Genomic DNA, 22,722 nt, shown 5'->3' on the forward strand with positions numbered 1-22,722 from the left:
CAGCCTCCCAGGAAGTGCTGCAGCGCCCAAAGAGAACAGCCAGGGTTTGGTTTTAGATTTACCAAAAACCTACCTACAGTACAGAAGACAGTAGCCAATGATTCCAATGGAGGAACAGTCCCAGAGATCCAAGCTGCCTGTGCAGCTCATTGATTACTGAATACAGACAATGAGTCAGCGTCTGGCTATGAATGTCTTTAATGTTTCCCAGATCAGAGTCACAGCATACAGTGTATAATAACTTCTAAAGTAAACAGAAATATCCTCACCTCATTTATTTATATAGTTTTAATTAACTTTTTTTTATCAATAAGCTTTTTTTTTAAATTGTCTTTATTTAACATTTTCCTTCATCTCAGGTCTCGGGTTTCTGAATTCAACAAAGAATAGAAAAGCAACAGGTGCAAGTTTGCAAAAGAGGCCAAGCTGAGGATTCATGTCAGTGTCTGTGTGTTGGCCATTGTAGGGCGTTAGTTAGTATCATAACTTTAGTGTAAACACTGCTACATGTGAAGTACTGTCTCACTGACTTGTCTCAAGTGGTGAGTTACTATATCCTGACAATATTACATGTAGCTTCTGACTATCACACAGATCATCAGGAGTAAATTGGAACATTGGGTAATTTTTAAATCAAAGCCACAAAAACCAGACTTTAAAAAAGGAGACGTTTGCAGGGGGTGAAATCTGCTACAGTGACTTTCCTGGTTAGGAGCTGTGTGCTACAGGACGCCCACATGGGCAACATTAGAACAAATAAAAAAAGATGTGACATCATAAAGTGATGAGCAGGTTTTACTGGGTGATGAATCTAAAACCTTGAGCTTGAGGCCATTTGTTTGCAAACTGCACCTGTTGCCTTTGGTGGTCACAAAATAATAATTTCATCCATTCATTCAAAGAAAAAAAAGAAAAACAACTTATATTTACAAATATTTTGCCCGTTTTTGACTCTTACACCTAAAAATGTACAGTTTAGATCCTCTTCCAGATGTTGTGTATCTGTGTCCTTACTCCCAGTTTGGTTTTTATCCTCCACGCCCGTTTTGCTCAGTGAATCTGAGGCAGTGGCGCCCTCCAGTGGTTCCTTATAAAGTAGACATGGAAAAAGACCAAACTAAACGAGTGGTTCCTGTTTCCACCTCCTGTGGTGTCGCTGTAGCTGCGTTGTGGTGAGGTTTATTCACAGCCCCTTCACTGCCTCCTTATCCACAGGAGTGAGTACAAAAGGGTTGGTGTGGATCTGACCAGGCAGATCCTCCATAGGACAGAGTAGGAAGGTGGCGAATGACCTCAGCTTCACGTTCTCCCTTTAAGGCTGAGAGTCTTTCTTTTCAGTCTGTTCTCCACAGCACATTTCCATCCTGTTCCACAGCTTCTACTCGTCATCTGCCTCACACACGAGTCACTTGTTTTGTTTTACATTGTGCACATTTCCCTTTCCACTAACAACGTGTCAGACAGGAGCGGTCAGATGCAGGATGCCCCCCCACCTCCCTGTTAGGCAGTAATAAAATAGAAAACAAACACACAGGCTAAAGCTAGAGTAGAGCACAGGCAAAGACAGCACCGGTGACTAACCTCTCTCACACTGCATGTAGGCTACTGTGTGTTCATGTGGGCTCACATCACTTCACTCCGCGTACAGTATTAAGCTGCATCGCCGCACTGTCCCACAGAGACCAGCAGGGGGCGCTGCTGAGCCGTTAGCCTGCACATCCTCGCTCCAAAGCAAAGAGCACAATCCCACACGGCAGCCGTCACGTGTGCGGCTTTTACCCTGTTTAGGAGAACTGAGCCCCGTCTTCACCTCGCAGCTCTGCGACGCAGGCCGCGAAGGTCCGCTGCTTAGCCCCAGTGTGCTTTGAGTTTAATTTACAGCTGATGGGCCCACAAACCTGTCTGGCTGAGTGAACTAACCCTTGAATATGAGGATAGTAGCAGAGCTGAACTGAGGTCAGTAATTGTGTGGAACAGCACGGACACAGTGAAGTCAGGTGTTTGTGTTGGTCGCAGCCGGGTAGTTATGATGGAGACACGACGAGAGAGGGAGGAAGTGACGTTAAAGGAGAGGGTGTGTGTGTGTGTAGAGGAGGAAGAAGCTCATTTGGATCCTGTCTCCCTCTCTCTGCGCTCTCTGATTAGAGCCCAACCTTTTGCCAATGTGAAAGTATTCTGATGTCTCACACACAGACACACACACTCTCTCAAGCAAACATCAAACAGAATATGTATGTGCAGGAGCGCAGACAGAAAAAGGAAGGGGTACGTTAAAGAGCAGAGCAGTTTCTTACCTTCGCTGAAATACAAAAATAATTCTGTACACGCAAGCTATAACAATGGATCTTTACGTCATGTTACTCTAAAAACAGCGATCGTCACAGATGGAAAGAAAACACAGCCACTGCAGGATGATGGGGTTCACTGCAGCTGTGGAGGATGGAGAAGCAGGTCTAAAGAACAACTGGATGAGAGGGTGAATGGAGCCTGGACTGGATACTCTTGCTTTTTAATAAAGGAGTGTTGCAGGTGAACAGAACCAGTGATTTTTCATTTTCTGTGGGGTTAAATAAAAACCGATCTCCAAAACGGACGGACATGATTCGAGTAGACTTGGGAAACGTGCATTGACAAATACAGTGTCCTTTTCCCCCGTCATCATCTTTAAAAGGAATTCATGCATAGATCCCCACTGACAAAACCTTTTGATATACTTTCTCCTTTGTACACATTTATATATAACTATATATAATATCATTTCTCTATAACTATATTTTCTGATTTAAAATCTTTCCACAAAAAACAACAGTTAAACAAATGCTTGAACAAAAAAAAAGGAACGGAAGATGAAAGGAACAATAGAAGAAACACAATCGAGGGCCAGTTTGGCACTTTGTCATGAGAACACACAGTATTTGTTAGTTGACAGTAAAGTGGAACACTAGAATTTTCTTTATTTCTTCTCCCTTGATGAGAAAGCAAACACAGCACGTACTTGGCACCGAGAATGCTGGTAGAATGAGATTATTAGTTATCAGTGTTTTCATAGCTTTCTGTGCTGAATGTACTCTACGTCCCCTCCTTTAGCTCAATAGTTCATGAAAGCTTGGAGCACTGGCAGGAGGAAGCAATAATGACATGGCAAATGAGAGGAAGGAAGCAGGTATAAGACACATGTAGAAAATAGAATGATGTATGAACACCAGGGGAGAAAAAAAAGAGGTGACGTCAAAGTAAAAAAGGAGAAAACAGCGAAAGGCGAAAAGCATTCGTCCCTCTGACGACGGCAGCGTGATTCTGTCTAAAAACAGCAGACGTTCCTTAAAAAGAGTTTCTCTGAAAGATGTGAATCACCCCAGACCAAGCAGCCACTGCCTTGTGTTTCAGTTGCTTCTCCACACACCACCTGTGGAGGAGCTGCCAAGTCCGCTAAGAGGTGGAGCTGGAATCAATAGAGTAAGAGATCAGAATAAAGGCCTGCATCCAGAGGCCTCCTTTTTTAGATATTATCAGAGCCAGAAGTCCTGGTCCCTGGGCTGCGCTGTGTTCCAGTCCCTACTATACCCTGGTGGTGGAGTGGGGGTGGGGCAGGGTGTTCTTGTGGCCGGCGGAAGGGAAGGTGTTGAAGGCGTGGAGAGGCTGCATGCTGGTGATGGTGCTGGGGATCATGGTGATGGTGTTGGGGGTCATCAGCGGCACGTCGTCGGGGGCACGGCGCAGCGCCAGGGTGTAGTCGGGCGGGCAGGCCGGCCGGAGGATGTCGTGGGGCCGAAGGGGCTCCATGTCGTGGTGGGCGTCGTGCTCCGAGTGCTTCATCTGCAGGGACATGATCTCCTCCTCCTGGCTGTGGGCCAGGTCGTTGGCGGGGCCGCCCCGCTGTGGGGACAGGCGGTGGCGTCGCATCTCGTGCCGCTTGTCGCGCTTGTAGTAGAGGGCGGCGAAAGCCAGGATGTTGAGGAAGAGCAGCGACGCGCCCACGGCCACGGTTACGCTCAGCTCCGTCGAGTAGTCCCGGGTGTCGCCGGGGAAGAGGTCCTGGCGCGGGCGCTCAGAGCCATAGGGCTCCGTTTCGGAGGGGAACGTGGGGTACGGGTGGCGAGTTGTCCGAGGGCCCGGGGTTCTCGGCCACGACCTCGGGGTGCCCGGGCCGGGGCCTGGGGGCGAGCGAGTGGTGGTGGGAAAGAGCTCCTCGTGTAGACTATGGAGGTGAGGGACTAGTTCCAGCCAGAAGGCCACCTTGTTGGCCCTGTAGTTGTCTCTAACGCGAGGTTTCAAGCCGATGTGGAGGTACTGCTTGTCCTTTGAGTTAAACTTGGTCCAGATGACCTCCTCAAAGCGGTTGGGCTTGGTGTGAATGAACTTGGTGTCCTGAGGGACTGGCAGGTTGGGATCCCTGGAGGAAGACAGACTTACAGGTGTCAAGTAAACCAAAGATGTTTCACTCAATAAATATGAGGGTTCTAGACACGCTTACCCAGTTTTGGCAAAGTTGGTCCAGTAAGTCATGACCACAGCGCTCAGCATTACGTCGTTCTTCGAGAAGTTGCAGGGGAACAGGTCTGTGGCGCCGATCATCGGCACGCCGAACACGTACGGGATCTCGTCCCCGTGGGCCGCGTCGGCCCATTCGGGTCGCGTCTCGGTCTGGCAGTGGTGGTAGAACGTGTAAAAGTAAACGGGAGACTGGAACTCAGCGTGGAGCTTGGCGGTGGCCACGGCCGGCGCCACCCACTGGTGGTCTGTAAATAGAGCTAACAGCGTCTTCCTTCGCATGTCGCCATTGTCCCTGTCTGCCCAGTCGGTGTACATGAACTTAATTGTCTCCCGCAGGATATCTTTGCCTGATGAGATGTGGAGGGAGGAAGAGGGGGAGAAAAGAGACAGTTGTTGCAAGGTAGGAGCAGAGTAATAACAGTGATAGAATGATAGAAAAGTGAAAAGGCTGTGCAATACCCTGACGAAAGACTGAAGGGAGACGAGTGTTGTGTAGTGTATGTAGCGTATACGTGCGAGATGAGGCTGGAGAGAGAAACCGAGAGGACAGATGGAACAACAGAGGGCAAGACAGGCACTTGAGAAAGAACGTGACAGCATTATCCAAATGTGCCTGTATTTTGACTGCGGCCTGCTGCGAGGGGTTTGTGAGCTGCTCTGTTAGGAACAACAGCACGGTGATTGGGAGCTGGATGCCTGGGGGATGATGAGAGGCAGCATTAGCACCCACAGAGCCCCAGAGGCCAAAGCGCAGACCCTCCGTGGTGAAAGACGATCTGGCTCTTTGGTATGCCCGTCCTGACTGACACACTTGACGGGGCTCGCATTTGATCTCCACTCATTCTCTGCCCCCATGATGGTTTAAAGACTTGCAGTATCAGTGGGTGCTGCGGTTTATGATGCATATTATAATGTATGTTGTGTTTGTGGGAAGATATTAAACAAAAGTACAATGATATTGTTTAATATGACAACTAGGTCACATTTTTGAGAATATGTGTGGGTGATAATGTAGGACCAATAGTATATGAATGAGGTGATCCCTCACCTTCAGGGTATCCGTAGAGGTTGTCAACAAAGTTAGAGATAGTGTAGTCGAATGCTGCGGCTGAGATGCCGTCGCTGTCCTCGCTGTCGTCCACAAACTTCAGCCCCTCTCCTTGGTTCACTCCAATCAGAATGTCATAGTTGAGAAACTCCCCCTGGTGGTGCAACAGGAGAAGAAGGTGTTGGCTGCATTTGCTCAGCAGGATGTTGAATGTATAATCCTCTTTATGGTCAGATTCATTCACATTTATGCCAAGAAATATAGATCTGGAAGGTAATTGTGTATTTGTTCATTCACGTTTGGCTGTGGAACGGCCTCTAAATAAGCTGTGGCAAACGTGGAAAAACGCTGACCAGCTCCAGGGACTTTGAGCTGAAACAATCAACCTCTGCTTGAACTGCCACACACCTCGATAAGCGGCTGCAACTAAAACACGCCACGAAGGCACCGTGGCAACACACAAAGCCACTTTTCACTTCCAATACCTTTTGCTGCGACTTCAACTCTGCAGCGCGCAGCAAATGTCACTGCCGGCAGAGCAGAAAGGTCACGCTAACACCCACGGCACTGTCCCGTCGCACCTTGGCGCTCGCTTGGCTCGCGCGATACAATCGAACACCAGCCGCGTTCCGGCGGCACCGGTTCGTCACCTGCTGCATGAGGATCTCGGGGTCGTCGGGCACCACGTCTCCGTCCACCACCGGGCCGAAGGCAATGTGGTAGCGCGCCGGCTGGATGTCCTGGTCCACCAGCTCCCTGAAGTTCTTGCGTCTCAGGCAGTCAACGAGGTCCGCCGTCTCCGTGTAGGTGCAGCCCACTTTGCGGGCGAGGATCTTGGTGTACTTGAGGGGCTGGTAGTTGACCGACCAGCTGGAGATGGCCGTTCCACTCTGAGCTATGGCCCTGTGGAACAGACCTGAAAGCACAAGAACCTGCGTTACTGGAGGAGGAACGCTCTAAAGGTCGTGATTGCACTAGATGACGACCGTGCGATTCCCACAGTTATTAGCATTTTTCAGACAGATTAGACCTGTCTGACTAGAGTTTTTGAACAAGAGAGATACTCAATATGTACATCACAAGGCACTTTTTCTGCACCGTCTCTCAGTGATCTTTATTTAGTAAAAACGTACAAAACTGTCACTGGAGCAAAGCTGAACGATGCTGTATCTAAACATTAGCAGCAGGAACAGGAACAGGCTCGTCTGAGACGTCAGAGGAGTCGTTTTCCTCGTTCCTGCGCTGGCTTTGTCTCTTCCCTCCACCTCTCTAGCTGCGATGCCTCCTCCCCGTCTTCCTCTTGCCTACTTAGTTCTGCCTGTCCTGTGCTGTTTGAACCACTCAAGTGGCTCGTTAAGAGGCCGCCTGCCTCACTGGTTTCCTCTCATGCTCCTTTTTTCTTTCGCTTCCCTCTCCAGAGCTCAAGATTGGTCAGTTAATTATGAAGCCGAGCCGTATGGTCTTCTTTCTCTGGGAAATCAATTATAGAAGTACTGTAGCTGGGAAACAGCTATAGCTACACATCTGCACGGAGTGACAGGGAGCCGGGTGTGTTTTATTTACCTGCTTTTTTTATACCTGTTGTCAAAACCGGTTTCTTGTTCACATCCCCTGTGCCCGTTGCCTTCCTCTGTTAGAATCCAAGTCTTCTGACATTCCAGCTATTTTTTCCCTCTTTGCCTCATTCAACAACGTCTCTGGGCCTCTCCACCATTTACTCCTCATCTCCCCCTAACCACTGTTAAATGGACACCGCAGATACGATCTTCTCCTCTACATGCTCTGCCCTTCATCACGTTGATATCGCTCACAGCCCCTCCCTCCATCCTGTCTACACTTCTGTCCTGCTATCCATCCTGTGCCTCTCTGCTGTCGGGCCTGATTTGTGATGCTGCGTCGTTGACATGATTGGTGTCCCTCAAGGGTGGGGATGACTGACTCCTTACCTGGCATCCCTGGCAGGGCCGAAAACGGAGCATGACAGACGGCGTCTAGTGGGCCGACGTTACGTCGTCGTTAGACGCTGATGAAGACGTGGACGATGATGACGATGGGGTGGTGACACGGTGGAAGCGTGACAATGGGCAAAAGAGGCCGTGCGGGGGAGGGGTGAGTTGCGACAGGAGACAGAGGGTTAATGCAGGCTGATAGCAGATGGTTAACAAGTGGGTCCCCTGGAAAACCAATGAATAAACATTTGAAGGGGGGCTAAAATGTAAAACGACATAATCATGCACTGGTGAATTCAGGACACGAGTGGATGTGCAAAACATTTGGAGCATAAAAACCAGCAGAGGGAATCAGCTTGAAAGGAGCTTTAAGCCCTCTGTGATCACCATTATCAGGATAACATAATAATGCATCTCTAAGCTATTTGAGTCTTGCAAAGTTATTGTCTGGTGAGTGGGTTAGCTGCCAACGAGGGGAAATGAAGGGTTAACTGACATCAGTGTGTATTATAGGGGCTGTATTAAATAGCCACAGTGACAGGAGTGCGTTTGATGCCACATCTAAACAGACAGAGTCTAAATTAGAGACGTGTCAGATGTCTTAGCGCCGCAGTCTCACAGAGCGCTGACTGAAACAGATGTGTGGCTGTGTGAACACGCGCTCTCTAATCTTTGCCGCTCCTCTCACCCACCATTTCTTCCCTATTTCTGTCCTTTACACTTCACGTACGAGGCATAAAGGGAAGAGGGGGAGCGAGACATTGAAGGAGAGCCTTGGAGGAGAGCGGAGTTCCGATCGGACGACAGCAGCTTCTGGAAGCGCCGTGATCAAAGCCGCCGAGCGCGCGGCCATTTGGCTGCGGGTCGTCAGCCACTGATCTCAATTGAGATCAAAGTCGATTGGTGCACGGGCCTCTGTCTACTGGTGGTGTAACGTTAACACTTAGCCCTCTGGGTGTGCTGCTGGTAATGGGGAGCACGGGGTCAGATGGATGGAAGTTTACGTCGGAGGTACAGTCCGTGGGTGAAGAGCAGGGGATGGTAATTGAACCAGGAGAGCTCACTAAGTCGGGTAATGTGGGCTAATCTCAGAGCTCCGGTGTCATTTATCCTCCATAGACTGGAGCAATAGAACCCGGACACCGTCGTTAGTCACACGGTTCAAAGGGCAAGGACTGGTGTCAAGTGGACATCATAGGACTCATCGCTGCTGGCTGAGTCTCCATCACACCATATGGCTCCAGAACACGCCATGACCGGGTCTGCTCACTACATGGTCAATGGATAAGCAACAGTAAACACACCAGTACTGCAAAAGCAGCAACAGATGCATGAATAGGAGTCTTGATTTGGACGTGCAGGTGTGCAACTCCAGCAACACACAGAACAAACACAGAGTGGTGTCATTTTGCATTGCGGCTTTTCACGGATTAGTGAGGAATAATCTAAGCTGTGGACTGAAACGTCTCTGATTCAGGTGGAATTTGTGTAAGCAGTCACAATGCATTAGTCAGGAGATTTGTGGTTAATGAGTGATTCATGGGGCTGGATCACAGGCATTCACAAGTATTCATCCCAGACGTCCCATGGTCAGAGGGGAGAAGTTAAGGTACACAGAGTAAAAAGACAAGCAGTTGTCCTTATTTACCCTCCGAGTGGTGTGAGAGAATGAGGAGATTGACGCAGGATGCCCCGGCTCCAGAGCCGAAGATGGTGATGCGTTCCGGGTCGCCGCCGAAGTGGCCGATGTTCTCGTTGAGCCACCGCAGGGCCTGAATCTGGTCCAGCAGGCCGTAGTTCCCCTTAGCAGACTGATCGCCGGTGCTGAGGAAGCCTGAGGGGGAGGTCCGAGGAGGATTCGGAGGAAGCAAGGAGACAGGAAAAGATGGCGTTAGCGTCCACACCTGCATGTAAACTAGCGACTGGCCCAGAAGGAAGCGCAGCCTGCGGAGAAAAAGCACGAGCTGTGGATGAAAGCAGAAATCTCTTTTGTCATCCACTCTTTAATGGTGTTTAGTTTGTCTGATACCATTCACAGCAACAGGCTGCACTGTGAGGAATAAAGCCGCAACTATTTTACAAGTGATGACACACTGTGTTCGGATGTTAGGATTGTAGATTTTCCTCTGGTGAAAGAATATTAGTCATGTTTTATACTTTCCTCGCAGGTGCGTTTATTCCAGCAACATTAGTTATTTCTCATATTTCAAATGTTGCAACAGTTTCCTTCTTGAAAATGTGAAGTTTCCATTCAGTTCGACCCAAGCCCCAAATGAAAATAGTCCCCAAATGCATTATTACTCATATCTAATTCCTCCCGCTGAAAACCACGGTGCTCAGCTGTTTCAGCAAACGACTGAGCCTGTTTTCAAAGTGAAGGGATACATATTCATAAGTTGCGTTTAAAGATTGATGTGTTTGGTGGAAAGAAAAAGGGCTGAGAGCAACAGACAGGAAGGGGAAGCCAGAACACGCCCAGAGACGCAGAGTCGATTCTGGTCGTCCTGGGTCTTTACCGACACGCATATGCTGTAAGACCTTGAAATCCCAAACTGAGGAGGAAACAGTGCGATGTGGGTAGAAATGTAAGTAGATGTTTTCATGCCGGTGCTCGTGAGCTGTGGTCTGCACATGCTGAATTTGCATATGTAATGCGGGTGTGGGATTCACCCACTCTGAACATCTGTGCGTGCAGTCCTGTTTGCGCTTTAATTATTTGGTTGGGGGGGGACGTGACAGCGTTACAGTAGGAGCGTCTCCGTACATGAATGATGACGCTGACTGATAATACAGCACTCACTTGTTCCATGTCAGTCCTTTCTGGTGGTTGTATCGTTCCTGATGGCTGACGAGTGCCTTCGATTGATCCGCCCCAACCTTTTCTATTCTAGTACCCTTCACCTGGCAGACTCTCAGACCCTCATGGAACTCTTAATTACAGCCTAATTATGGGAAAGTGCACTGTAGAGGTCATTCATTTAGTTTATACAATGGAGGTTAAACACTTGACCACAGTTGGCTGCTACGTTCTGTGTAGCACAAACACATCATGCTGCCTGACTCACTGAGGGACTCATTGAGATCTGGACCCCACACTACAATAATACTGTATGTATTAACCACATCTGTCTGTTTAGTGCTTGTGTTATTGTATAATATGTTGTGATTGATGGGTCTAACACCCTGGGCGCCTTTTCCTGTTTATTTACTGCATATACACATGTACAGCCCAGTAAATGACAAGGGGGGGGGGGGGGGGGGGGGGGTGTTTGTCTGTGTGCTGTGTTTTTAGAAATGGTACAGAAATAACTACTGGACATTAAAGCAAATTACTTATCAAATTAACAACAAGATCCATAACCATTATCATCATCATCACCATAAATAATTACACAAATGATAATACGTAGATCAGGAACATAGTGACTGCAGTGACAGGACACTTCTCCTGCGGAAAAGGCGACACCCTGTGGCACAAACCTCTGTACATCACAGGAATAATAATCAATGGAAAACAACATTCTACACAGAAAGGCTCAAGCACCCAGTTCAGGGTAAAATATGCGAGCTGAGCTACTGCCACGACAGACTGTACCTGAGCCCAGACTGCACTCCACAGGTTGGCTCATTACGGACCCATTTTTATTCTTTCAAAAGTGGTCAGTGAACACATCACATCTACTGGGTTGTGTGTTGCTCAAAGCTGAATGTTTAGGCGCTTTAATGAAGTCACGCAGGCAAAAAGCTGCTAATGCCCTTCTGTAATCACCATGATATATTAAACATAACCTGTTATGCTATTATTAAGCCCATTACTTAGGGGAATTAATGCAATAAGTAGCAATACCACATAAACACTTGCACCACAAAATATGGACACAGTTGGCTTACAGCCTGGCTGTTGAAGGTAAAGTTCTGGTCAGACTAAAATAGTGATTAAAGGACCAATGTTTTTTTTGGTCCCAGGACATCGTAAAGTTATCTGGTCTCAGCCAGAGCTCTCGGGCACCTCATGCTGCGTCCATGTCTGTGATGCAGCGGAGGACAGCAGGACACTTCACCCATCCTCTCTTTTCTCTATGATCTGATAAAAAGCTATAATAAAAACCAGGGTGGACGGTTAAAACGCTGCGATGCAAGATGAAAGCGCAGCTCTGCATGAATAGCCTTTAAAATGGCTGTGGTAAGGGAGGGCGAGAGGGGAGAGAGACACGAGAGGGAGAGAGGGAGAAAGAGAGAGAGAGAGAAAGAGAGAGAGAGAGAGAGAGAGAGTAAAGGAGAGCAGGATAGTGGGTGTTCTGTAAGTCCCGGATACAGGCACAGTGTTTCATCTGCCTCCAAGACACCAGGGGGTGGCTCACACACACACACACACACACACACACACACACACACACACACACACACACACACACACACACACACACACACACACACACACACACACACACACACACACACACACACACACACATCAAAGGCTGACACCACAGCTCTCTTTCCTTTCCTTTCTCTCTCTTGCACATGCCCACAAACACTCACACACGGCATGTCTACATCTAAGAGCACGTGGCCAGACACAGGCTGCTCATACTGTACGTGCTGACACACTTCCACAACACGCACGAGCTTTCAAAGGTGCCGGCGCCCGGTCCGACCCGCTGCACGCCTCCCTCTGCGTATTCTGGGGACCAGCCTTTTGTGTACGTTTCCTGCAGTCGCAATCGAGTGGCAGCGCGGCTTCCAGAGCCGAGACGCTGTTTGTATGTGCAGCCATACTTGTCATTGTGATTTGTGGCTGCTTGACGACTAACGCCGCCGCCTCTAACACGCCATCTCCCATGTGAATTCATTGTTAGAGACTGACATGAATGCCTGGCGCGCGTGCGTGTGTTGTCCCAAAGAAACGAACAGATGTAGGTGGCTGGAAGCGTCTGAATAATGTATAGGACGCACAGATTTCCAATGTGACACACACACACACACACACACACACACACACACCACACACACACACACACACACACACACCACACACACACACACACACACACACACACACACAGATTGTGTCCACTTCCCTCTGAGGTGATGAAAGCCACCTGCCTGTTAGACGAGACGAGCGCGTTCCCAGTCGATGTCTAATGCTATTATTAAGATTGCGGCGGCGTGTCGCACGGGTTGGACCACCGCCGCCGCAGCGCGGGACGCGCTCTCATCCCGCTGCCGCGCTAAATGTGTCACGCCGAGTGACGCAAGGCTGAGGGAAGGCGAATTCGGGGGGAAAGGGGGGGAAACGAGAAACATCCCCTTTTTCCCCGGGAAGCTTAAAAAGCGGCTTTTGTCCACAAACACCACTCTGGCTTCGACACAGCGATTGGCCCTGGGTGATTCTCTCTGCTCCGCTCCCTCTTTCTCTTTGTGCTCATTCTCTCTTTAAAGTTGTTATTACTATTGCCGGGCCGCGACGACCAAATTAAGTGTGAAATTATTCAGATTTTATGCCTCTCTCAGCGCCTGTCGGTGTGCGTCGGGATGTGCGCGCGCTACAGACTTATTTCCGTGGCGGTTCGAGACGCGAACAATCAGCTGAATGAAGAGAAGGACCTGCTCTGTGACAGCGGCAGTCGCCTCGCGTTAACGACCGCGGCGCCGTTAATGTACTGACGGAATTACAGCAGACGCATCGGAGCATCTTCTCAGGTCAAACGCATCATTTCTAAATTGTGAAACCTTGTTCGTCTAGCGACGCACGCTGTACGTGTCACTCTCTCTCTCCACTCTATTCACCCAGAGCCTAATTCACAATAAAAGCATTCATCTGGTAACTTTTATTGTGGAACTGTCACTTGAAATTCAATGTAACATGATTTCTTTCGACAAAAACGCCTCTCACACAGGTTGTCTACTATTAATGCACACCACCTGTTACCAAGACAACCACCAGAGGCGCTGCATGTACAGTATTGCCCACAGGTTTCCCCCTTCGCACAGCTTCCCTCCTTCATCCTTTGATGTGTCTCATCCCCTGTAGTCTAATCCTCTATCTTCCAGGGTTTAGTCTGGGGCTACGGCTGCTGCGTGTTTGAAGGTCAGTAGGTGCGCTGGCTGTGGTCCTGCCTCTAGGTGTCTGTCGATAATGAAGTTGCAGCCCTGGGTGTTGAATGCCGGCGTCCGTGTTTCTGAGCCTTTTCAAGCCGTCGCCTACTCTCTCTGTGTTTGTGTGGTTTGACCAAACTGAGAAACCACCAGCAAGTGAGATAATATGTGTGTGTGTGTGTGTGTGTGTGGTGTGTGTGTGTGTGTGTGTGTGTGTGTGTGTTGTGTGTGTGTGTGTGTGTGTGTGTGTGTGTGTGTGTGTGTGTGTGTGTGTGTGTGCGTGTGTGCGTGTGTGTGTATGTGAGTGTGTGTGGAGAAACCAGGGCAGCTCCCAGCAGAGCACCGCCACCATGTGTGCACAAGTGTTTCTCAAAGCCTCAATCCGCACGTGCATGCATATGTGCGAGTGAGCGGAGGAGCGCGTCTGTCACGGGGCCGTCCAAGTGTGACGGAGCGACGGATGACACACACTCGCACACAGAGGGAGGATGCCAGCGAGGGACGAGCCTGAGAGCGGCTGACAGACGTGGAACGAGTCACAACGGGACAAACAGCAAAAGGAGGCGAGATGAGAGGTTGTCAGGTGTGTCGGTCCACAGGGGCATAGGAAGCACTGGTGTGTATTTGATTTCCCTGCTTTAACTGGTGGTGCCGATGTTCCGATCAGTGTGTGTGTGTGTGCGTGCGTGTGCATCATTTCCTGTGTTGCCACATCTTTTCCTCAGCCGCCCTTCCTTCCTCCACTCCTGTTTATCCATCATGCGGCTCCCTTGGGTGCTGCCATCCCTGGGGCCTCCTATCCAGTTGGAGGGTTAATGGCGGGTGAAACAGGAGTGCCACGGGCCAGATCGGCTACGATTTATGACATAATATGTGTGAGTGTGTGGACAGTGCTTGTGCAAGGCTACTGTAATTGTTTTTAGTCACCGCTGCGCTTGACACTGAGTGAAAAGCCCTAAATGTCTCCTGTGATGCTTTTATGAGAAGACAGAGCCATTACTGCGGGTGTCTGTCATACACGAGTGGAGTTCCTATCATACCTCCTGTGGCCGCACCTTCACAGTGATGCAGCTTCACTGCACGCGTGCTGGGTCATGCTCTTATTAGCAGTCTGACTGAAATCTGCATGTTTACACTAACAACCTCGTGGCTGTTTCCAATCGCAGCGTGTCGACGTACAGCCGACTAAATCAGAGGGAGGCCAGTCCTGAGCAATCAGCCTGTAGCAGCTGGCACACACACACACACACACACACACACACACACACACACACACACACACACACACACACACACACACATACATCAAAGGCTGACACCACAGCTCTCTTCTCTTTTTTCCCCTCACACAAAAAGTTGATGCATAATGTGTCAACACAAGCTCTGATGTGCTCTACTGTAGAACTAGCATATGTACATTTATCAAGTTTGCCCTAAAAGTTTCTTTTAATTGCATAATTGCATAGAGGATTATTAAATGAAAAAAATTATTCACATGGATTCTTTGTTCTCTTGATAAAGCTATCCACTGATGGAATGACCCCGATGACATCACTGAGGTAATTTCCTCAAACTTTTCCTCTAGTAAAAAATATATGAAAACACTGTTTACTTCTGGCTGGACTTAAAAAGTAAAAGGTGAAAAAAAAATGTTCTCAAAAGAACTCCAAAAAGTCCCAAAATTCAAATTAGCTCCACAAACCAGCAAAGGGCCTAGAATAAGGGCAAGAATGGGGTAAAGAAAACAGTGATGGAGGGGGTGAAACAGAGAGAGGAAAACAAGAGCTAATGAATCCCCCCACTGCCGCGTGAGCCTGTTCCAGCTGCAGCAGCTGTGCAGCGCGTAGCATTTAGCCAGCACAGCAAACCAACAGCAGAAATCAACGGCTAAACGCCTAGTGTGGGTCTGTAGTGTTGTGTGTGTGTGTGTGTGTGTGTGTGTGTGTGTGTGTGTAGCATCAGCATCAGCATCGCCCTCAGTGGCTGCTAGTGCAACGCTCGGCTGTTGTGTCTGTCTGTGCATCTCTGAAGCAGAAAATAGTCGTGCTCCTCTACTACGTGCTGGCAAACGCAGCGCCACTTCAAACCGAGCCCCTGCTGCGCTGGCCTAGATACCGCGGCTCCTCCTCACGCAGCACGCGGGCCGCCGGCGGGAGCCAGCGCCGTTTATCGCAGCCTGGCTTTTCTTCGCCTGGATACTCTTTCTATTGTGTTGGAGTTGTTTTGTGTGTTGCAAAATTCGTCCAATTCTCATTGATTTGTTTTGTTCGCAACGTATGGAAGACGGTCCCCACAGCTTATAAAGGCAACCTGACATGATGATTCTGATTGGCCCTCTGTGTTAGACCCGCCTCCTACGCCAAAGTGAAAAAATAAATGTGATGTGACGGCGGCAAATGAAGATTTAAAACTCAAAGACATGAGCTTTGAATGTGAGAATATAAAAAACAGGAGTGTTTGTAAAAGTGAGAGTTATAATAAAATAATAAAATAATCATTTACTTATCTTTTAATTGAGAAATTTTATTTTCAAAATTCAACAGTCTGATGATTTTTTATCTTTTTAAAGTTTAAACACAAATATTTCAGCTACAAACAGTTTTTTTTTGTGTATTTTTCAGATTGACAAGACTTATGGCCCGATTTAGCTGCATGTGCCTGCTCCTTTAAAAAGGCTGTGAAGTGTTTGAGTTAATTATTCAGCTGCTAACCTCCCTTTCACCTCCCAGCGTCAGCGCCGAGATGCTCCTCTCACCCACACCTGCCCCTGTACACACATACGTTATGATGCATTCATCTGTTTCTCCCCATTCACGGCAGCTGATTGAACATGTAAATGACGATGAAGCGCTCTTCACTGCAGTGAGGACAATCGCGGTTAATCTGAATGCCTGTCGCCAGATGAGAGCGCCTCGCATCCAGCGACACTAAACGTGACTCCTGCCTCGTAGGTGAGCGGCGAGCAACTTCCAAAATCCCTCTCGTTCGTCACACAAACGGCAACACTCCGCTCGCTCGCCCCGCCCGCTCTCTCGCCCAGCGGAGGTTTAGATGTTTGACCTTCCACTTGCATGTACAGCGCATTAGGTAAACAATTTGGATAAAGGGTTCTAGGGGGGAAACGGTGCACAGCCGTCTCCTGCACATTAGCTGAAGGGATACACAGACGCACACCATGCGCTTTTGACCAACACTGCACCAGTCACATTTCTAAGATGAATTCCAATGAAGTGTCACCGTTATGAGAACAACGCGAAAACTCGATACTTCTGAGATCCACAGCTTTTACATCTTCTATCCCACTTCTCTACACATCAACATCCTTTTGGTGTCTTTATAATTCACATGGGCACCGATCTCCACTAAGACATCTGATTAATTAATGATAATAAGAAAAAATATTACCCGTTAATAATGAATGAACATTTATGAAAGTTTTAGTTTAACTATGAGGCTCCACAATCAGGCCACAGTTTCTTACCCAGCTTCCACAGCGTCATCTATTAATCATATGTGTGGCAGAAATACTACTTAAATACTTTACTATGGCAGTAATAATAGCACGATGAGAGCAAGCACCAGTTTATCTGGTTTCTGGCTGAGCTTCAATACTGTATATGTTGGATAACTCAGCGTGTTGTTTAATGAATTCATTAAGGTTTAATAGGCAGATTGTGCTTCTTTTATAAAGAATGAGGACAATTAAAACATTAGATAACTTTATTTCAATTAAATTACTGCACCTTAACTCCAAAGGACCTCAGCTTCTTCTATCACAAAAACTAAAATGATAATTAGAATAGACTGTTATGATGCTGACAGGAGGTCACAACCAGAACCAGAACCTACAGGCTCATGGACCCGGTTCCGCCAGCTCAAAAAAACCCAAACAAATACAAATAACTGCTCTGACGGCTTTGTCAGAGAGGCCGCTTTCTGTTTTCACACCATCAAGGAAATCACTGCTCCCGTGTGCGACGCTGTTTGTCAATCTGGGCCTGTGTCGCATCACTCATTGTGTTACAATGCACCTGCATCAAATCCCCTGAATGGGAGCGGAAGGCCAAGCTCCTCTCACAAACAACGGGAGGAGAAGTCGCTCTGTGAAATGCATGAGGTGCGATTCAGACAGGAAAAGCCTAATTTATCAGCAGACAGCAGAAACTTAAAGTTTCTGAACAAGCATCATCATCATCGCCTTGCGTCTGCGTCACACAAAATTTACTCTGCAGAATGCAAACACAGACTCACACACAGCATGTGTCTCTGTGTCACTGATTACAGTGAATGGATTTTCTTTTATTTTGGAAAATAAACGGCTCATACTGTAACTAGAGATGCAACAATTACCCGGGATAAAAACATTAAACATGGGAAAACCTAATAAAAGGTTTGGTAGAAAGAAAAGAACCTGCTATGAGAGAGAGAGAGAGAGAGAGAGATGAGAAGACCGAGGCGGAGAGAGTGAGGAGAGAGACGAGCGAGAGAGAGAGGAGAGAGATGAGGAGAGAGAGAGAGAGAGAGGAGAGACAGACCGCCCATGAGGCAGCAGCATGTAGCCAACTATTGCTGGATAGGCTGTGTTATTCCCACATCGTCCTCTCACTCTCACTTGTTTGATGTGCGCGTGTCCCCTGCTTTCCAGCTTCTGCTCCGTACAGACCAGCTGTGCCTCATGGAACACGGAGGGATGTTTCACTTCCTCCCCTTCCTTCCTCACCCCACTGTCCGTCACCATCCCCAGCTGCAAGGCGCCGCCCCGTTGAGCACGTGCAGCGTCAGACCAGTCACTTCACCATAAACAAGTGTGATGACGCCAGCGCTCCGTTCTTAATAATTTTTGACAGGGTGTATAATTATTGTTATTATTTTCCTTGTGTGTCTGCCGCAGATTGTTCTGACAAATCGTATTAGCATATTTCAGTCGAACGACAGTCGAAAAACACAAAGGACACATTTCACTCACAAGCCATAAATATTAATAAATGAGAGAAATAAAGCATTTGCGAAAAACAGCTCAAACTATTTGGTTCTGAAGTAGAATGTTAGATGTGTCGTAACATAGGAAAAAACTCAACAGGACCGGTCAGAAAGTCCACAGAAAAGAAGCTCTTACTCTCTGCTCGTGGTTCACTTCATAATGGTTTGATTGTAGTTCTTGATATTCTCAGATGCTTTCTTCTGCTTTATGTTTCTCGGTCTCTTCTAATCTCAATGGAGTCACTTGAAAGGGCGGCACAAGTTCATGCAGACCTACTCGCACAGCTGAGTACGAAACTGAAGTGGCTGCTGCAGTAGTTACTCTTTGATCAGTGTCACTGCTCTCTCCATTGGAAAATAATGGCTAAAGCTGCAGCCAAGTGATTCTGCTGTTAATCTCCATTATGTGCAACGGTAACATGCTGTAGAGAGGGAGAATCTGGAGTTCATACTGTGAATCTACCCGTATGCTGACGTGAAGGTGCTGCATTGATTCAATGCACAGAATCGTGCCTCCAACCAGAGGAACCAAACCTTCCTTATAACACTGGCTTTTCATTTTATGGTTTTGCAAGCTGGAAATATCACTATTTACTTGATTTATAACATCAAGCATTGCTGTCTGCACGTTCATCAGAAGCAAACGACCAAAAGCGCGCCCACACATTCGTATTTGAACCATTATTTAAACTCTAGCGCGGGATACGAGAGTTAAATCTTCTGACCCGATCAAAGTCAAAGTTTGTCCGATCCATTTTCCTTCCTGCGCCCGTGGACGTTTTGCCAACAAAGACCTGGCACCGCTGCCGCTTGAATGAAGGCTGTGCACGAGCAGCGTCTTTGGTGTCGGCAGAGAAACCGCCCCACTTCCAGCGCACGCCCGCGTTGGGCCAAGCTTCTCCTGCCTGTGTGGACGCTCTGCATCCGGGTTGGGCTGAGTCGGGTTTAACGCGTGGCAGGAGGACGTGTGGTTGGACGCGCTGGAAGCCTCCCGAGTTCCCCTTTGTTCTCCCGTAGCCCCCACTCCACAGCTCCGACCGAAGCCATCAGTCCTGTGGGCCGTCCACAGTCTATCAGCCTCCCACAGTTCAGGACTATTAGACTTATCGTAGCCGGAGTTGCTCCTAATTTGGCAGCCTCACAGCAGTGGGTGTAATGTGTTGAAAGTTATCAGAGTGAGGCCAGCTCCCCGTTTGGCAGGCAGAGGGGCAGTGCCACCGCAGACGCTCTGCCAGCTTGATTAATAAGTAGTGGCAGTGCGGCTACGCTAACAGACCGGTCTGCCTGGACGCTCCCAGACCCCGGCTAAATTAATGGGACGCACACACACACACACACACACACACACACACACACACACACACACACACACACACACACACACACACACACACACACACAAAAGACTGCACATCGCAAACCGCGAGCAATAACGCATCGCCGTTTCTAACGACCACCTTCGAGTTTGCAGCGTTGTTGCGCAGGCTCGTCTGACTGACAGCTCATCAGAGCTGTTTTATCGCGGTATTGTGAACGCACCGTTTCCCTTAAGCAGAGCAGCAGTCATGCGTGACGGAGCACTTCCCTGTTGGGTTGCTATTAGTTACCAATGACATGACTGAGGAGGAGCAGAGTCCAGAGGTGGAACATATAACAGACATACAGGGTGATAAAAGGGAAATGAAGCTGTCTTTGTTTGCTCTCCTTCTCATTGATGACTTTGGTTTATCCATTCGTCCGCCATAGGCTCCGACAGCAACAAATTAATGACACACAGAAAGAAATGATGCATTTCAGGAATGAAAAATATCACTGGTCAGGGAAATTGAACATATTGTTAAATGAATGGCGACTGCAGGCGAGAGGAGCATTAATTCTCAGGACAAAATCTTTGCCCTGCTCATTTCTCTTTTGCCTTAAACCCAGAACATTATCACTACGTCTTTTTACAAATATGAAAGGAAAAAAAGAAAGTGAGAAAGGACAGATAAAAATGAGAAAATCCTACAAGTGTTTTTAGATTAGGTGCAAATAGTGAACAGCTTGACTCAGTGAAGTTATCTTCACGTTTCAAGGACTAAAAACTGAAGTGAAAAAAAAAAAAAAAGAAATAACAACTCTGTTTTCCATAATCACTTAAAATACAGTTTTAATTAATGCAACAAATGAAAATGGGCCAGAAATATTTGTTGGTGTAGGTAGAAAATGTCCCTATTTTGGCTTTATGCAGTCAAGTTGTTTGTCTGTAAAAATGTCACAAATACCTCGTTAAATGTATTTGGAAAAACATGAAACAGGAGCTAATTGTCAATTTGCTGGAAAAAAATTATATTTGTGCAATAACACAATTATTTCATTAAGAAAATTAATTCACAGAAACAACTAATAAGTGCAGACATAATTGAAAATGTGTAAAACGATATTATTGCTATTCAGTTGGAATGAAATTAAAAAATATTGCTCCCAACTGTTTAGTCGACAGAATTAAAGGCTTTGTAAATGTTTCAGTACTTCCAGATGCCTTCGCATGTTTCTGTGTTTTCCTCCCTGATTTCCTTTTCATCTGCTGCTCCTGAATCAACGTGGGGCCTTTTTCTTCCTCTGCCCACGCTGTGAGTGTTCAGCGCGTGAGTAGCAATAAGCCACAGGTGTAAACAGTGGTGGGTCTGTCAAGGTGCTGGTTTGGGGGACTGGGAGCGAGCTAAATACCAGTAGGTGGGCCCGCACTGGGGGAATGCACAGACACTCACTTAGGTGAAACACTGGGGAGGAGTACAAAACCCACATGAGTGCAGCGCTGACATTAACGCCCACAGTCTTGGATGAAGGGAGCGTGTGGGAGGACGTTTGGTCCAGCTTAGCGGGAGGCGTGATTAGCCGGCGAGCTGCTATCCATCTTGGTTGGTGGGCAGCTCGGGAGGGGCTGGGTCGACAGGAGACCCGGGTGATGCGGCCCCGGGATGCAACTGTGTCTGCGCCCAGCATCCAGCCGCACACGCCAAGCCTGCAGGTTAATGGCTTTGACTCCTGTCCACTCCATCTCTCTGTGCCTGTCGTGTGTGTTGTCCCAGTAAAGCGCCTGCTCTCTCCGTCTTAATCCCCCTTGTCTTCTGCTCTTTTGCATCGCTCCCCTTCTCTCTGCACCGTTCTTACCCATTTCTCCCTTTGTTTGTTACCTTCCCCAACTCCTCAACGCCTTGCTTTAGTTTTTTTCTGCTTTCCTTAAATTCACTCCCTCGCGTTCTCTCCCTCTCTCTGTTTCACCTGGACTGTGTGCTGCATATGTATGAGGGACGTGACAAAGTGCTGCCCTCAGCGCAAACACGCCAGGCATTCAGAGAGTCTAGGTTGTGTGGGAGTGGTGAGGAGGAGGGGAAGAAGAGAGATGGAGAGAGAGGGCCATAAAGCAATAGTATCAACATTTATCGTTTCTATTCATTATCCCCCGTCTTAAATCTTGCCTCTGGTAACAGTAGTTGAGCGCAAACCCAGTTTTTTGTCAAGCGGAATGTCGCAAGGGTGTCCGGGAAGGAGGAAGTAGAGCATGACACAGGTTGAGAGAGAGATGAGGCAGAGAGGAGCAAAGACGGCGAATGACACCAGCAGTCAAAGTTTTTCATTTTAGTTTGGGAAGTTTTGAGCAGCGTCTGCAGTTGTATAGTGTTGGATTCCCCTTAATTAGGACACGCAGGGTGTGAAAAATGTGCACCTAATTAGTGATTAGGTGAAAGTTGCACGCGCCGTTGTCGTGTGACAAAACCTGCCTGTTTTTTGTGCAGCTCTGCCTATGTTAGGTGACATGACAGGACAACAAACAAGAAGTCAGTGGGAATGAAACGGACCGACTGAAGACGGAGCAAAGAAAGGTGGACAAAGGCAGACGGGTCATCGTTCCTCTCATCATCTGGAGAGGGTTTTTTACCTTTGGCCAGTTGCCAGGCAACGGTGTTCTTCACAACAGCCAAGGATGAGTTGATGTGGCTCCCCTGTCGCGGCCATGAGTTTGTGTAGCTGGTGTCAAACAACCTTCCCCCTCAGCGCACACACAAGGTCAGGAGGCGGGCGCTCATCTTTAGCAGTGGTGTGACCGAAAGGCTGCACGGCTGCAGGTCTGTGCGTCTCACCTGGTGTGCACACCGCACACGGGACCAA

At 48.0% G+C, this 22,722-nt stretch overlaps 2 protein-coding genes across 5 annotated transcripts in view; one reads left to right on the forward strand and one right to left on the reverse strand.

Moving 5' to 3' along the window:
* The window catches only part of LOC114842173 (neuroligin-2-like), a 315,730-nt gene that overhangs the window by 268,597 nt on the left and 24,411 nt on the right, over positions 1–22,722 (forward strand). The gene's annotated exons all lie outside the window — the stretch shown is intronic.
* Positions 181–9,416, reverse strand: LOC114865943 (neuroligin-2-like). Its single transcript, XM_029167494.3, has 5 exons — positions 9,140–9,416; positions 6,193–6,458; positions 5,543–5,696; positions 4,475–4,841; positions 181–4,393 (listed from the first exon to the last, which is right to left on the reverse strand). The coding sequence occupies exons 1-5, from the start codon at positions 9,399–9,401 to the stop codon at positions 3,559–3,561; spliced, it is 1,884 nt and encodes a 627-aa protein (XP_029023327.2). The 5' UTR covers positions 9,402–9,416; the 3' UTR covers positions 181–3,558.

This window comes from Betta splendens, chromosome 2, assembly GCF_900634795.4.
Source record: "Betta splendens chromosome 2, fBetSpl5.4, whole genome shotgun sequence".
Taxonomy (NCBI): Eukaryota; Metazoa; Chordata; class Actinopteri; order Anabantiformes; family Osphronemidae; genus Betta; species Betta splendens.

Excerpts from the sequence above, each read along its gene's own strand:
- LOC114865943 (XM_029167494.3), bottom strand. The coding sequence starts at position 9,401 with ATGCAGGTGTGGACGCTAACGCCATCTTTTCCTGTCTCCTTGCTTCCT. Across the intron at positions 6,459-9,139 it reads TCTCTCACACCACTCGGAGG|GTCTGTTCCACAGGGCCATA; the intron begins GTAAATAAGGAC and ends TTGTGCTTTCAG. Across the intron at positions 4,394-4,474 it reads ACCAACTTTGCCAAAACTGG|GGATCCCAACCTGCCAGTCC; the intron begins GTAAGCGTGTCT and ends GTCTTCCTCCAG.